This window comes from Ammospiza nelsoni, chromosome 1 (genome assembly GCF_027579445.1).
Source record: "Ammospiza nelsoni isolate bAmmNel1 chromosome 1, bAmmNel1.pri, whole genome shotgun sequence".
NCBI classification, from domain to species: Eukaryota; Metazoa; Chordata; class Aves; order Passeriformes; family Passerellidae; genus Ammospiza; species Ammospiza nelsoni.
The window spans coordinates 154,285,608-154,302,310 of record NC_080633.1 but is presented as its reverse complement, the minus strand read 5'-3'; the positions used below and the strand labels follow the sequence as shown (position 1 = coordinate 154,302,310).

The following is a 16,703-nucleotide window of genomic DNA, read 5'->3' as shown; positions in this document are numbered from 1 at the left end:
AGGGTGGGATCCATGGGATTGGGGATTGGGATTGGGGATTGGGATTGAGATGGGATCCATGGGATTGGGATTAGGGTGGGATCCATGGGATTGGGGATGGGATTGGGGATTGGGATTGAGATGGGATCCATGGGATTGGGATTGGGATTAGGGTGGCATCCATGGGATTGGGATTGGGGTGGGATCCATGGTCATGGATCTGCCCAAACCCATCCTACGAGCGCTTCCAGGTGGTCCGGGGTGGCGGGATGGGGTGAGATCCATGGGATTGGGATTGGGATCATTGGGATTGGGGTTGGGATTGGGATGGGATCCATGGGGTGGGATGGGATCCATGGGATGGGATTAATGGGATGAGATCCACCCAAGCCCAGAGAGCCGTCCTACCAGCGCTTCCAGGTGGTACGGAGTGGCAGGATTGGGATCCGTGGGATTGGGGTTGGGATCCTTGGGATTGGGACTGGGGGTGGGATCCATGGCCATGGACCCGTCCTATGAGCACTTCCAGGCGGTACGGAGCTGTGGGATTGGGGTGGGATCCATGGGATTGGGATCCATGGGATCCATGGGATTGGGGTTGGGATCAGTGGGGTGGGATCCATGGCCATGGACCCGTCCTACGAGCGCTTCCAGGTGGTACGGAGCTGTGGGATTGGGGTGGGATCCATGGGATTGGGATCCATGGGATCCATGGGATTGGGGTTGGGATCAGTGGGGTGGGATCCATGGCCATGGACCCGTCCTACGAGCGCTTCCAGGTGGTACGGGTCCGTGGGATTGGGATTGGAATCCATGGGATTGGGATGGGGTGGGACCCATGGGGTTGGGATGGGACCCATGGGATTGGGATGGGGTGGGACCCATGGGGTTGGGATTGGGATTGGGGTTAGGATGGGATTCATGGGATGGGACCCTTGGTAGTGGGGTCCACCCAAACCTGTCCTGTGAGCACTTCCAGGCAGTATGGAGTGGTGGGATTGGGATTGGGACTGAGATTGGGATAATGGGATAACAGTATGGGATGGGGATTGAGATGGGGATGATGGGATAATGGGAGAATAGGGTAATGGGATAATGGGAAAATGGGATAATGGGAAAATGGGATGGAAATTGAGATTGGGATAATGGGAAAATGGGATGGAATGGAATGGAATTATCTCATTGGGACGAGAAAATGGGAGAATGGGAGAACAGAATAGTGGGATAATGGGATGATGGGATGGAATGGAATGGAATTGGGATGGGATAATGGGATAATGGGATAATGGGATAATGGGATAATGGGATAATGGGATAATGGGATGGTGGGGTGAGATAGTGGGGTGGGATAATGCGATGGGATGGAATGGAATTTAATTGGGATGAGATAATGGGATAATAGGATAATGAGGTAATGTGGTAATGGGATAATGGGATGGGATTTATTTAGGATGAGATAATGGGATAATAGGATAATAGGATAATGAGGTAATAGGGTAATGGGATGGGAAAATGGAACAATGGAATGGGATAAAGGGACGGGATGGGTTGGGATGAGGTAATGGGATAATGAGGTCATGGGGTAATAGGATAATGGGACAATGGGACGGATAATGGGTGGGGACAATGGGATGGGATAATTTAACTGGGATGGGATGAGATAATGGGATAATGGGATAATGGGATGAGATAATGGGATAATGGGATAATGGGATGGGATAATGGGACGGGATGAGATAATGGGGTAATGAGATAATGTGGTAATGGAGTAATGGGGTAATGGGATAACGGGGTAATGGTGTGGGATAATGGGGTGGGGATTGACATTGGGATAATGGGAGAATGGGAGAGTGGGATAATGGCAAAATGGGATACTACAGTAATGGGATAATGGGATAATGGGATGGAATGGGGATGGAGATAGGATAATGGGATGATGACAGATGGGATAGTGGGGGAATGGAATGGAATGGAATGGAATGGAATGGAATGGAATGGAATGGAATGGAATGGAATTGGGGTGAGATAAGGGGATAACAGGGAAACAGGATAATGGGATGGGAATGGGATGGGATGGAATGGAATTGAATTGGGATAATGGGATAACAGGATAATGAGATAACAGGATGGGATGGGATGGAATTGGGATGAGATGATGGGATAATGAGATAATGGGATAATGGGTAATGTGGTAATGGGATAGTGGGATAATGACTTGGGTTAATGGGATAATGGGATGGGTTAATGAGATGGGATAATGGGATAGTGGGATAGTGGGATAATGGGATAATGGGGTGGGATGGAATTTAATTGGGATGAGATAATGGGATGATGGAATAATGGGATAAGGGAGTAATGGGATAATGGGATAAGGGGATAGGATGATGGGATGGGATGAGATAATGGGATAATGAGGTAATGGGATGGGATAATGAGACAGTGGGATAATGGGACAATGGGATAATGGGATGAGATGAAATGGGATGATGGGATGGGATGAGCTAATGGGATAATGAGGTAATGTGGTAATTGGATAATGGGATAATGGGATAATGGGATAATGGGATAATGGGATAATGGGAAGGGACAATAGGATGGGATAATGGAACTGGGATGGGATAATGGGATGAGATGGGATGGGATAATGGGACAATGGAATGGGATGGGATAATGGGACAATGGAATGGGTTGGGATGGAATGGAACAATGGGACAATGGGACGTCCTGGATGAGAATTCCGTGCATTTTCCCCAGTGCAGGAGAAGGACAATGGGACAATGGAATGGGTTGGGATGGAATGGGATAATGGGACAATGGAATGGGATGGGATGGGATGGGATAATGGGACAATGGAATGGGGTGGGATGGGACAATGGGACAATGGGACAATGGGACAATGGAATGGGTTGGGGTGGAATGGGATAATGGGCCAATCCAATGGGAAGCCCTGGATTGGAATTCCGTGCGTTTTCCCTGGCGCAGGAGAAGGAGGACAATGGGACAATGGAATGGGATGGGATGATGGGGCAATGGGAAGCCCTGGATGAGAATTCTGCGCATTTTCCCCGGTGCAGGAGAAGGAGAGCAATGGGATGGGATGGGATGATGGGACAATGGCACAATGGGACGTCCTGGCTCAGAATTCCGCGCGTTTTCCCAGGGCAGGAGAAGGAGGACAATGGAATGGGATGGAGTGGGATAATGGGATAATGGAATGTCCTGGCTCAGAATTCCGTGCGTTTTCCTGGTGCAGGAGAAGGAGGACAATGGGACAATGGAATGGGTTGGGATGGGGTAATGGGATGGGACAATGGGAAGACCTGGATCGGAATTCCGTGCGTTTTCCCAGTGCAGGAGAAGGACAATGGGACAATGGAATGGGTTGGGATGGGATGGGATGGCATAATGGGACAATGGGCCGATGGGCCAATGAAATGGGGTGGGATGGAATGGGATAATGGGCCAATGGGAAGCCCTGGATGAGAATTCCGCGTGTTTTCCCGCTGCTGGAGAAGGAGGACAATGGGATGGGATGGGATGGGATGGGACAATGGGCCAATGGGAAGCCCTGGATCGGAATTCCATGCATTTTTCCCCACTGCAGGAGAGGGAGGCGGTGCTGAGCGCGCTGGCGGAGAAGGCGCGGCTGACGGAGGAGATCTTCAACCGCACGCCCGGCATCCACTGCAACCCCGTGCAGGGCGCCATGTACTCCTTCCCCCGCATCGACCTGCCGCCCCGCGCCGTGGCCGCCGCCAAGGTACGGGAACCATGCCGGGAACCGCGCCGGGAATGTCGGGATGGGCGGGAGACGCAGCGGGAATGCGGGGATGGGCGGCATCCAAGCTGGAATGGATGGGATCCCAACTGGGAGATGTTGGGACGGATGGAATCCAAGCTGGGATGGGTGGGATCTGCACCAGGAATGTGGGGATGGGTAGGATCCCAACTGGGATGGACGGTATCCATGCTGTGCTGGATGGGATCCACACCGGGAGATGTGGGCATGGGCGGGATCCACACCGGGAGATGTGGGAATGGATGGGATCCACACCGGGAGATGTGGGAATGGGTGGGATCCACACCAGGAGATGTGGGAATGGATGGGATCCACACCGGGAGATGTGGGGATGGGCGGGATCCACACCGGGAGATGTGGGAATGGATGGGATCCACACCGGGAGATGTGGGGATGGGTGGGATCCACACCGGGAGATGTGGGAATGGATGGGATCCACACCAGGAGATGTGGGGATGGATGGGATCCACACCGGGAGATGTGGGAATGGATGGGATCCACACCAGGAGATGTGGGGATGGGCGGGATCCACACCGGGAGATGTGGGAATGGGCGGGATCCACACCTGGAGATGTGGGAATGGATGGGATCCACACCAGGAGATGTGGGGATGGGCGGGATCCACACTGGAAACGCAGGGATGGGCAGCATCCCAACCTGGAGATGTTGGGATGAGCAGGATCTGCACTGGGAATGAGGGGATAGGCAGGATCCAAACTGGGAGATGTTGGGATGGACGGGATCCACACCGGGAGATGTGGGAATGGATGGGATCCACACCGGGAGATGTGGGGATGGGCGGGATCCACACTGGGAGATGTGGGAATGGATGGGATCCACACCGGGAGATGTGGGGATGGATGGGATCGACACCAGGAGATGTGGGAATGGATGGGATCCACACCGGGAGATGTGGGGATGGGTGGGATCCACACCAGGAGATGTTGGGATAGGCAGGATCCAAATTGGGAGATGTTGGGATGGATGGGATACAAACCGGGAGATGTAGGGATGGATGGGATCCACACTGGGAGATGTGGGAATGGATGGGATCCACACCAGGAGATGTGGGGATGGGCGGGATCCACACCGGGAGATGTGGGGATGGGCGGGATCCACACCAGGAGATGTGGGAATGGATGGGATCCACACCGGGAGATGCGGGAATGGATGGGATCTACACCAGGAGATGTGGGGATGGATGGGATCCACACCGGGAGATGTGGGGATGGGCGGGATCCACACCAGGAGATGTGGGAATGGATGGGATCGACACCGGGAGATGTGGGAATGGATGGGATCCACACCGGGAGATGTGGGGATGGGCGGGATCCACACCGGGAGATGTGGGGATGGATGGGATCCACACCGGGAGATGTGGGGATGGATGGGATCCACACCAGATGTGGGAATGGGTGGGATCCAAACCGGGAGTTGTGGGGATGGGTGGGATCCACACCAGGAGATGTTGGGATGGACGGGATCCACACCGGGAGATGTGGGGATGGATGGGATGCACACCGGGAGATGTGGGGATGGGCGGGATCCACACCAGGAGATGTGGGAATGGATGGGATCGACACCAGGAGATGTGGGGATGGGCGGGATCCACACTGGAAACGCAGGGATGGGCAGCATCCCAACCTGGAGATGTGAGGATGAGCAGGATCTGCACTGGGAATGGGGGGATAGGCAGGATCCAAACTGGGAGATGTTGGGATGGATGGGATACAAACCGGGAGATGTTGGGATGGACATGATCCATCCTGTGATGGATGGGTCCAAACCAGGAGATGTGGGGATGGGCAGGATCCAAACTGGGAGGTGTTGGGATAGATGGGATCCAAACTGGGAACGTGGGGATGGATGGCGTCCCAACTGGGATTGACAGGATCCCAACTGGGAGATGTTGGGATGGATGGGATCTCAACCACCCAGGAGATGTTGGGATGAATGAGATTCATCCTGTGATGGAATCCAAACCAGGAGATGTGGGAATGGGCTTGATCCAAACTGGGAGATGTGAGGATGGACAGGTTCCCAACTGGGAGATGTGGGAATGGATGGAATCCCAACTGGGATGGATGAGATCCCAACCAGATGTTGGAATGGGTTGGATCACAAATGGGAGATGTTGGAATGGGTGGGATCCATCCCCTGATGGGGTCCAAACCAGAAGATGTGTGACTGGGCTTGATCCAACCTGGGAGATGTGGGAATGGATGGGATCCCAACTGGGATGGGATACAAACCAGGAGATGTGGAGATGGGTGGGATCCAAACCAGGAGATGTGGGGATGGGCAGGATCTGCATCGGGAATGTGAGGATGGGCAGGATCCATCCCATGATGGGATCCCAACTGGGAGATGTTGGGATGGATGGGATGCAGACTGGGATGGATGGGATCCCAGCTGGGATGCACAGGGTTCCAACTGGGAGATGTGGAGATGGGTGGGATCCAAACCAGGAGATGTGGAGATGGGCAGGATCCATCCCATGACGGGATCCCACCTGGGAGATGTTGGGATGGATGGGATGCAAACGGGGATGGATGGGATCCCAACTGGGATGGGATACAAACCGGGAGATGTGGAGATGGGTGGGATCCAAACCAGGAGATGTGGGGATGGGCAGGATCCATCCCATGATGGGATCCCAAGTGGGAGATGTTGGGATGGATGGGATGCAGACTGGGATGGATGGGATCCCAGCTGGGATGCACAGGGTTCCAACTGGGAGATGTGGAGATGGGTGGGATCCAAACCAGGAGATGTGGGGATGGGCAGGATCCATCCCATGACGGGATCCCACCTGGGAGATGTTGGGATGGATGGGATGCAGACTGGGATGGATGGGATCCCAGCTGGGATGCACAGGGTTCCAACTGGGAGATGTGGGAATGGATGGGATCCAAACTGGGATGGATGGAGTCCATCCTGCGATGGAAAGAATCCCAACTGGGAGATGTTGGGATGGACGGGATCCCAACTGGGATGGGATCCAAACCTAGAGATGTGGGGTTGGGTGGGATCTGAACCGGGAATGTGGGGATGGACGGGATCCAGACTGGCATGGACGGGATCCCAACTGGGAGATGTGGAGATGGATGGGATTGATCCTGATCCACGTGGGGCTGGGTGGGATCAATCGCAGGAGTTGTGGGACTCTTGGGGTTGGATGCTGATCCATGTGGGACTCATTGGGATCAATCCTGATCCATGGGGGACTCATTGGGATCAATCCTGATCCATGTGGGGCTCATCGGGATCAATCCTGATCCGTGTGGGACTCATTGGGATCAATCCTGATCCATGTGGGAGTTGCTGGGGATGGATCCCGATCCATGTGGGACTCATTGGGATCAATCCCGATCCGTGTGGGACTCATCGGGATCAATCCCGATCCATGTGGGACTCATTGGGATCAATCCCGATACATGTGGGACTCATCGGGATCAATCCCGATCCATGTGGGAGTTGCTGGGGATGGATCCCGATCCATGTGGGGCTCATCGGGATCAATCCTGATCCGTGTGGGACTCATTGGGATCAATCCTGATCCATGTGGGATTTCCTGGGATGGATCCCAATCCATGTGGGGTGTGTGGGACGATCCCTCTCCCCCCTGCGGGATCGGATCCCCGTTTTTCCGACCCCGGAATTGCGTCCCCGATTCCCAGGAGAAGAAGCAGAGCCCGGACATGTTCTTCTGCATGCGGCTCCTGGAGGAAACCGGCATCTGCGTCGTGCCCGGCAGCGGCTTCGGGCAGAAGGAGGGCACCTACCACTTCCGGTGGGTTCCCTGGAAATCCCATCCTAAATTCCCAAACACCTCATCCCAAATCCCAAAACCCCCAAATCACCAAATCCCCCCATCCAAAATTCCCTGTTCCTGGGAGATCCCATCCAAAATTCCCTGTTCCTGGGAGATCCCACCCCAAATTCCCTGTTCCTGGGAGATCCCACCCCAAATTCCCTGTTCTTGGGGAGATCCCACCCCTAAATCCCTGTTCCTGAGAGATCTCATCCCAAATTCCCTGTTTCTGGGAAATCCCACCCCAAATTCCCTGATCTTGGGAGATCCCACCCCAAATTCCATCATCTTGGGAGATCCCGCCCCAAATTCCCTGTTCCTAAGAGATCCCACCAAAAATTCTCCATTTCTGGGAGATGCCCCCCCAAATTCCCTGTTCTTGGGGTTCCCGCCCCAAATCCCCAAATCGCCCCACCCCAAATTCCCTGTTCCTGGGAGATCCCGTCCCAAATTTCCAAATCCCCCACCCCAAATCCCAAAATCCCCAAATCACCAAATCCCCCCATCCCAAATTCCCTGTTCCTGGGAGATCCCATCCCAAATTCCCTGTTCCTGGAATCCCCACCCCAAATTCCCTGTTCCTGGGAGATCCCACCCCAAATTCCCCATTTGTGGGAATTCCCACCCCAAAATTCCTGATCTTGGGATCCCCCACCCCAAATTCCCTGTTCCTGGGATCCCACCCCAAATTCTCTATTCCTGGGGAGATCCCACCCCAAATTCCCTGTTCCTGAGACCTCCATCCCAAATTCCCTGTGTCTGGGAAATCCCACCCCAAATTCCCTGATCTTGGGAGATCCCGCCCCAAATTCCCTGTTCCTAGGAGATCCCACCACAAATTCTCCATTTCTGGGAGATGCCCCCCCAAATTCCCTGTTCTTGGGGTTCCCATCCCAAATCCCCAAATCGCCCCATCCCAAATTCCCTGTTCCTGGGAGATCCCGTCCCAAATCCCCAAATCGCCCCATCCCAAATCCCAAAATCCCCAAATTGGCAAATCCCCCCATCCCAAATTCCCTGTTCCTAAATCCCCCATCCCAAATCCCGAAATTCTCCCACCCCAAATTCCCTGTTCTTGAGAGATTCCTACCCCAAATTCCCCATTTGTGGGAATTCCCACCCCAAATTTCCTGATCCTGGGATCCCCCACCCCAAATTCCCTGTTCCTGGGATCCCACCCCAAATTCTCTATTCCTGGGGAGATCCCACCCCAAATTCCCTGTTCCTGAGACCTCCATCCCAAATTCCCTGTGTCTGGGAGATCCCATCCCAAATTCCCTGATCTTGGGAGATCCCGCCCCAAATTCCCTGTTCCTGGGAGATCCCACCCCAAATTCCCCGTTCCTAGGAGATCCCACCAAAAATTCTCCATTTCTGGGAGATCCCCCCCCAAATTCCCTGTGCTTGGGGTTCCCGCCCCAAATCCCCAAATCGCCCCACCCCAAATTCCCTGTTCCTGGGAGATCCCGTCCCAAATTTCCAAATCCCCCACCCCAAATCCCAAAATCCCCAAATCACCAAATCCCCCCATCCCAAATTCCCTGTTCCTGGGAGATCCTGTCCCAAATTTCCAAATCCCCCATCCCAAATCCCCAAAATCCCCAAATTGGCAAATCCCCCCATCCCAAATTCCCTGTTCCTGGGAGCTCCCACCCCAAATTCCCTGTTCCTGGGTGATACCACCCCAAATTCCCTGTTCTTGAGAGATTCCTACCCCAAATTCCCCATTTGTGGGAATTCCCACCCCAAATTTCCTGATCCTGGGATCACCCATCCCAAATTTCTTGTTCTTCAGATCCCCCACCCCAAATTCCCTGTTTCTGGGAGATCCCACCCCAAATTCCCTGTTCCTGGGAGATCCCACCCCAAATTTCCTGTTCTTGGGGAGATCCCACCCCAAAATCCATGTTCCTGAGAGATCTCATCCCAAATTCCCTTTTCCTGAGAAATCCCACCCCAAATTCCCTGATCTTGGGAGATGCCGCCCCAAATTCCATCATCTTGGGATATCCCGCCCCAAATTCCCTGTTCCTAGGAGATCCCACCAAAAATTCTCCATTTCTGGGAGATGCCCCCCCAAATTCCCTGTTCTTGGGGTTCCCATCCCAAATCCCCAAATCGCCCCATCCCAAATTCCCTGTTCCTGGGAGATCCCACCCCAAATTCCCTGTTCCTGGAATCCCCACCCCAAATTCCCTGTTCTTGAGAGATTCCCACCCCAAATTCCCCATTTGTGGGAATTCCCACCCCAAAATTCCTGATCCTGGGATCACCCACCCCAAATTCCCTGTTCCTGGGATCCCACCCCAAATTCTCTATTCTTGAGGAGATCCCACCCCAAATTCCCTGTTCCTGAGACCTCCATCCCAAATTGCCTGTGTCTGGGAGATCCCATCCCAAATTCCCTGATCTTGGGAGATCCCGCCCCAAATTCCCTGTTCCTAGGAGATCCCACCACAAATTCTCCATTTCTGGGAGATGCCCCCCCAAATTCCCTGTTCTTGGGGTTCCCATCCCAAATCCCCAAATCGCCCCATCCCAAATTCCCTGTTCCTGGGAGATCCCACCCCAAATTCCCTGTTCCTGGAATCCCCACCCCAAATTGCCTGTTCCTGGGAGATCCCACCCCAAATTCCCTGTTCTTGAGAGATTCCTACCCCAAATTCCCCATTTGTGGGAATTCCCACCCCAAAATTCCTGATCTTGGGATCCCCCACCCCAAATTCCCTGTTCCTGGGATCCCACCCCAAATTCTCTATTCCTGGGGAGATCCCACCCCAAATTCCCTGTTCCTGAGACCTCCATCCCAAATTCCCTGTGTCTGGGAGATCCCATCCCAAATTCCCTGATCTTGGGAGATCCCGCCCCAAATTCCCCGTTCCTAGGAGATCCCACCACAAATTCTCCATTTCTGGGAGATGCCCCCCCAAATTCCCTGTTCTTGGGGTTCCCATCCCAAATCCCCAAATCGCCCCACCCCAAATTCCCTGTTCCTGGGAGATCCCACCCCAAATTTCCAAATCCCCCACACCAAATCCCAAAATCCCCAAATCACCAAATCCCCCCATCCAAAATTCCCTGTTCCTGGGAGATCCCATCCAAAATTCCCTGTTCCTGGAATCCCCACCCCAAATTCCCTGTTCTTGAGAGATTCCCACCCCAAATTCCCCATTTGTGGGAATTCCCACCCCAAAATTCCTGATCTTGGGATCCCCCACCCCAAATTCCCTGTTCCTGGGAGATGCCACCCCAAATTCCCTGTTCTTGGGGTTCCCATCCCAAATCCCCAAATTGCCCCATCCCAAATCCCAAAATCCCCAAATTGGCAAATCCCCCCATCCCAAATTCCCTGTTCCTAAATCCCCCATCCCAAATCCCAAAATTCTCCCACCCCAAATTCCCTGTTCTTGGGAGATCCCACCCCAGATTCCCCATTTGTGGGAATTCCCACCCCAAATTTCCTGATCCTGGGATCACCCATCCCAAATTTCTTGTTCTTCAGATCCCCCACCCCAAATTCCCTGTTCCTGGGAGATCCCACCCCAAATTTCCTGTTCTTGGGGAGATCCCAGCCCAAAATCCATGTTCCTGAGAGATCTCATCCCAAATTCCCTTTTCCTGAGAAATCCCACCCCAAATTCCCTGATCTTGGGAGATGCCGCCCCAAATTCCATCATCTTGGGATTCCCATCCCAAATCCCCAAATCCCCCCCATCCCAAATGCCCCGTTCCCAAATCCCAAAATCCCCCAAATCTCCCACCCCAAATCCCCAAATCTTCCCCCATCCCAAATGGCCAAATCCACCCCATTCCAAATCCCCAAATCCCCCCAACCCAAATCCCCTGTTCTCCCGTCCCAAATCCCCCGCCCCAAATCCCCAAATCTTCCCATCCCCAAATCCCAAAACTCCCCCATCCAAAATCCCCAAATCCCCCCCATCCCAAATCCCCCGCCCTAAATCCCCAAATTCCCAAATCCCCAAATTTTCCCTCTCCAAATCCCCCCCCCACCCCAAATTCCCTGTTCCTGGGGAGATCTCATCCCAAATTCCCTGGTCTTGGGATCCCCCATTCCAAATTCCCTGTTCTTTCGAGATCCCACCCCAAATTCCCTGGTCTTGGGGTTCCCATCCTAAATCCCCAAATCCCCCCCATCCCAAATTCCCTGTTCCCAAATCCCCCATCCCAAATTCCCTGTTCTTCCATCCCAAATTCCCTGTTCCCAAATCCCCCATCCCAAATTCCCTGTTCTTCCATCCCAAATCCTCAAATCCCCAAATCCCCCATCCCAAATCCCCAAATCCTGAAATCTCCCCATTCGAAATCCCCAAATCCCACTCCCAAATCCCCTGTTCTGCCATCCCAAATTCCCCCCATCCCAAATCCCCAAATCCCCCCACCCCAAATCCTCAAAACACCAAATCCTCAAATCTTCCTATCCCAAATCCCCAAACCCCCAAATCCTCCCACCCCAAGTCCCAAATTCCCTGTTCCCTCGTCCCCAAATCCCAAATCCTCAAATCCCCCTCCTCCAAATCCCCAGGTCCCCCCATCCCAAATCCCGCATCCCAAATTCCCTGTTCCCACACCCCGAAACCCCAAATCCACCATCCCCAAATCCCCCCAACCCCAAATCCCCAAATTCTCAAATACCCAAATCTCCCATCCCTAGTCCCCAAATCCCCCCACCCCAAATCCTCAAAATACCAAATCCTCAAATCCCCCCATCCCAAACTTCCAAATCCCCCCACCCCAAATCCCCAAATCTTCCCATCCCAAATCTCCCACCCCAAATCCCCAAATCTTCCCATCCCAAATCCCCCCACCCCAAACCCCCAAACCCCCAAATCCTCCCACCCCAAATCCCAAATTCCCTGTTCCCCCTGTCCCAAATCCCCAAATCTCCAATTCTTCAAATCCCCCACCCCAAATCCCCCAAACCCCAAATCCTCCCATCCCAAATCCCGAAATCCCCCCATCCCAAATCCCTAAATCCCAATCCCAAATCCCAAATCCCCACACCCCCCATCCCAAATGTCCCCCATCACTCCATCCCAAATCCCCAAATCTTCCCATCCCAAATCCCCCCACCCAAACCCCCAAATCCTCAAATCTGAAAACCCCAAACCCCCAAACCCCAAACCCCAAATCCCTGTTCCCCAAATCCTCAAATCCCCCTCCTCCAAATCCCCAAATCCCCCCATCCCAAATCCCTCACCCCATATCTCAAATCCCCATCCCAAACCCCCAAATCTTCCCACCCCAAATCCCCAAAATCCCCAAACCCAAAATCCTCCCATCCCAAATCCTCAAAACCCCAAATCCCAAAATCCCCCATCCCAAATCCCTAAATCCCAATCCCAAATCCCTAAATCCCAATCCCAAATCCCAAATCCCCACACCCCCCATCCCAAATGTCCCCCATCACTCCATCCCAAATCCCCTGTTCTCCCATCCCAAATCCCCTCACCCAAACCCCAAATCCTCAAATCCCAAATCCCAAACCCCAAACCCCAAACCCCAAATCCTCAAATCCCCCTCCTCCAAATCCCCAAATCCCCCCGTCCCAAATCCCTCACCTCATATCTCAAATCCCCAAATTCCCAAACCCCCAAATCCTCCCATCCCAAATCCCCAAAATCCCCAAACCCAAAAATCCTCCCACCCCAAATCCTCAAAACCCCAAATCCCGAAATCCCCCCATCCCAAATCCCTAAATCCCAATCCCAAATCCCCACATCCCCCATCCCAAATGTCCCCCATCACTCCATCCCAAATCCCCAAATCTTCCCATCCCAAATCCCCCCACCCAAACCCCAAATCCTCAAATCTGAAAACCCCAAATCCCTGTTCCCCAAATCCTCAAATCCCCCTCCTCCAAATCCCCAAATCCCCCCGTCCCAAATCCCTCACCCCATATCTCAAATCCCCCATCCAAAACCCCCAAATCTTCCCATCCCAAATCCCCAAAATCCCCAAACCCAAAAATCCTCCCACCCCAAATCCTCAAAACCCCAAATCCCAAAATCCCCCCATCCCAAATCCCTAAATCCCAATCCCAAATCCCAAATCCCCACACCCCCCATCCCAAATGTCCCCCATCACTCCATCCCAAATCCCCTGTTCTCCCATCCCAAATCCCCTGACCCAAACCCCGAATCCTCAAATCCCAAACCCCAAACCCCAAACCCCAAATCCTCAAATCCCCCTCCTCCAAATCCTCAAATCCCCCTCCTCCAAATCCCCAAATCCCCCCGTCCCAAATCCCTCACCTCATATCTCAAATCCCCAAATTCCCAAACCCCCAAATCCTCCCATCCCAAATCCCCAAAATCCCCAAACCCAAAATCCTCCCATCCCAAATCCTCAAAACCCCAAATCCCGAAATCCCCCCATCCCAAATCCCTAAATCCCAATCCCAAATCCCCACACCCCCCATCCCAAATGTCCCCCATCACTCCATCCCAAATCCCCAAATCTTCCCATCCCAAATCCCCCCACCCAAACCCCAAATCCTCAAATCTGAAAACCCCAAACCCCAAACCCCAAATCCTCAAATCCCCCTCCTCCAAATCCCCAAATCCCCCCGTCCCAAATCCCTCACCCCATATCTCAAATCCCCAAATTCCCAAACCCCCAAATCTTCCCATCCCAAATCCCCAAAATCCCCAAACCCAAAAATCCTCCCACCCCAAATCCTCAAAACCCCAAATCCCGAAATCCCCCCCATCCCAAATCCCTAAATCCCAATCCCAAATCCCAAATCCCCACACCCCCCATCCCAAATGTCCCCCATCACTCCATCCCAAATCCCCTGTTCTCCCATCCCAAATCCCCTGACCCAAACCCCGAATCCTCAAATCCCAAACCCCAAACCCCAAACCCTCAAATCCTCAAATCCCCCTCCTCCAAATCCTCAAATCCCCCTCCTCCAAATCCCCAAATCCCCCCGTCCCAAATCCCTCACCTCATATCTCAAATCCCCAAATTCCCAAACCCCCAAATCCTCCCATCCCAAATCCCCAAAATCCCCAAACCCAAAATCCTCCCATCCCAAATCCTCAAAACCCCAAATCCCGAAATCCCCCCATCCCAAATCCCTAAATCCCAATCCCAAATCCCCACACCCCCCATCCCAAATGTCCCCCATCACTCCATCCCAAATCCCCAAATCTTCCCATCCCAAATCCCCCCACCCAAACCCCAAATCCTCAAATCTGAAAACCCCAAATCCCTGTTCCCCAAATCCTCAAATCCCCCTCCTCCAAATCCCCAAATCCCCCCGTCCCAAATCCCTCACCCCATATCTCAAATCCCCCATCCAAAACCCCCAAATCTTCCCATCCCAAATCCCCAAAATCCCCAAACCCAAAAATCCTCCCACCCCAAATCCTCAAAACCCCAAATCCCAAAATCCCCCCATCCCAAATCCCCAAATCCCCCCATCCCAAATCCCTAAATCCCAATCCCAAATCCCAAATCCCCACATCCCCCATCCCAAATGTCCCCCATCACTCCATCCCAAATCCCCTGTTCTCCCATCCCAAATCCACTCACCCAAACCCCCAAATCCTCAAACCCCAAACCCCAAATCCCTGTTCCCCAAATCCTCAAATCCCCCTCCTCCAAATCCCCAAATCCCCCCGTCCCAAATCCCTCACCCCATATCTCAAATCCCCAAATTCCCAAACCCCCAAATCCCCCCATCCCAAATCCCCAAAATCCCAAACCCAAAAATCCTCCCATCCCAAATCCTCAAAACCCCAAATCCCGAAATCCCCCCATCCCAAATCCCTAAATCCCAATCCCAAATCCCAAATCCCCACACCCCCCATCCCAAATGTCCCCCATCACTCCATCCCAAATCCCCTGTTCTCCCATCCCAAATCCCCCCACCCAAAACCCAGATCCTCAAATCTGAAAACCCCAAACCCCAAACCCCAAATCCTCAAATCCCCCTCCTCCAAATCCCCAAATCCCCCCGTCCCAAATCCCTCACCCCATATCTCAAATCCCCATCCCAAACCCCCAAATCTTCCCGTCCCAAATCCCCAAAATCCCCAAATCCCAAAATCCCCCCTTTCCAAATCCCTAAATCCCAATCCCAAATCCCAAATCCCAAATCCCCAAATGCCCCGATCACCCCATCCCAAATCCCCGGCCTCTTATTCCGAATCCCCAAATCGCCCCATCCCAAATTCCCTGTTCCCAAATCCCCAATCCCCGACAATTCCCAAATCCCCAAATCACCAAATCCCCAAATTCACAAATCCCCAAATTCCCAAATCCCCAAATCCCCAAATTCCCAAATTCCCTATTCTTGAGGATCACCCACCCCAAATTCCCTATTCTTGGGGATCACCCACCCCAAATTCCCTGTTTTTGGGATTTCCACCCCAGATTCTCTGCTCCCCCAAATCCCCAAACCCCCCAAACCCCAAACCCCCACCCCACCCTTTCCCTTGACCACAATTTTGGGGATTCCTCTGCAAAACCGGGTGGAAAAAAAAAATTGAATTTTTTTTTTGTTTTAATATTTTTTTTTTTGCCACCCACCGAAATTTTTTGGGGTCAGAATTTTGGGATTGATTTCCCAAAAATTTTCCCAAATTTTTTTTTATTTTTTTTGTCCCCCCGTCCTCCATTCCAGGATGACCATCCTGCCGCCCACGGAGAAGCTGAAGATCCTCCTGGAGAAGCTCAGCTCCTTCTACACCAAATTCGTCCAGGAATTCTCTTAACCGGGGGGTGGCCGCGGCCCCTCTGTCACCTCCTGTCACCTCTGTCACCTCCTGTCATCTCTGCCACCTCCTGTCACCCCGTGTCACCTCTGTCACCTCGTGCCACCCCTCCCCAGGTGTCGCGGTGCCGTTTTTTGTTTGTTGGGAATTGCGGGGCAGGTCCCCACCCCTCCCGTGTCCCCAAATAAAGGACAGTGACCGGCGGTGGTGGCACCCGCGGCCTTGGAGGTTTTGGGGGATCCCGAGGGGTTTTGGGGGGTTTTGGGGGGATTTTGGGGGATTTTTGGGGGGTTTGGGGTGGGAGGATTTGTGCAGGAATTGGGGGTGGAAGTGGTGGAGGAGCAGCAGAAGGGACAGCCTGGGGATGAAG

The 16,703-nt window shown here is 53.1% G+C and overlaps 1 protein-coding gene across 1 annotated transcript in view; it reads left to right on the top strand.

The window, feature by feature from the left end:
* The window catches only part of GPT (glutamic--pyruvic transaminase), a 48,026-nt gene extending 31,490 nt beyond the window's left edge, over positions 1–16,536 (top strand). Inside the window, exons 9-11 of the mRNA XM_059478046.1 lie at positions 3,584–3,739; positions 7,459–7,571; positions 16,243–16,536. Of these exons, the coding sequence (XP_059334029.1) occupies positions 3,584–3,739; positions 7,459–7,571; positions 16,243–16,333 (360 nt within the window). The 3' untranslated portion in view covers positions 16,334–16,536. The remainder of the gene's footprint in view (positions 1–3,583; positions 3,740–7,458; positions 7,572–16,242) is intronic.
* Positions 16,537–16,703: the final 167 nt, after the last annotated feature.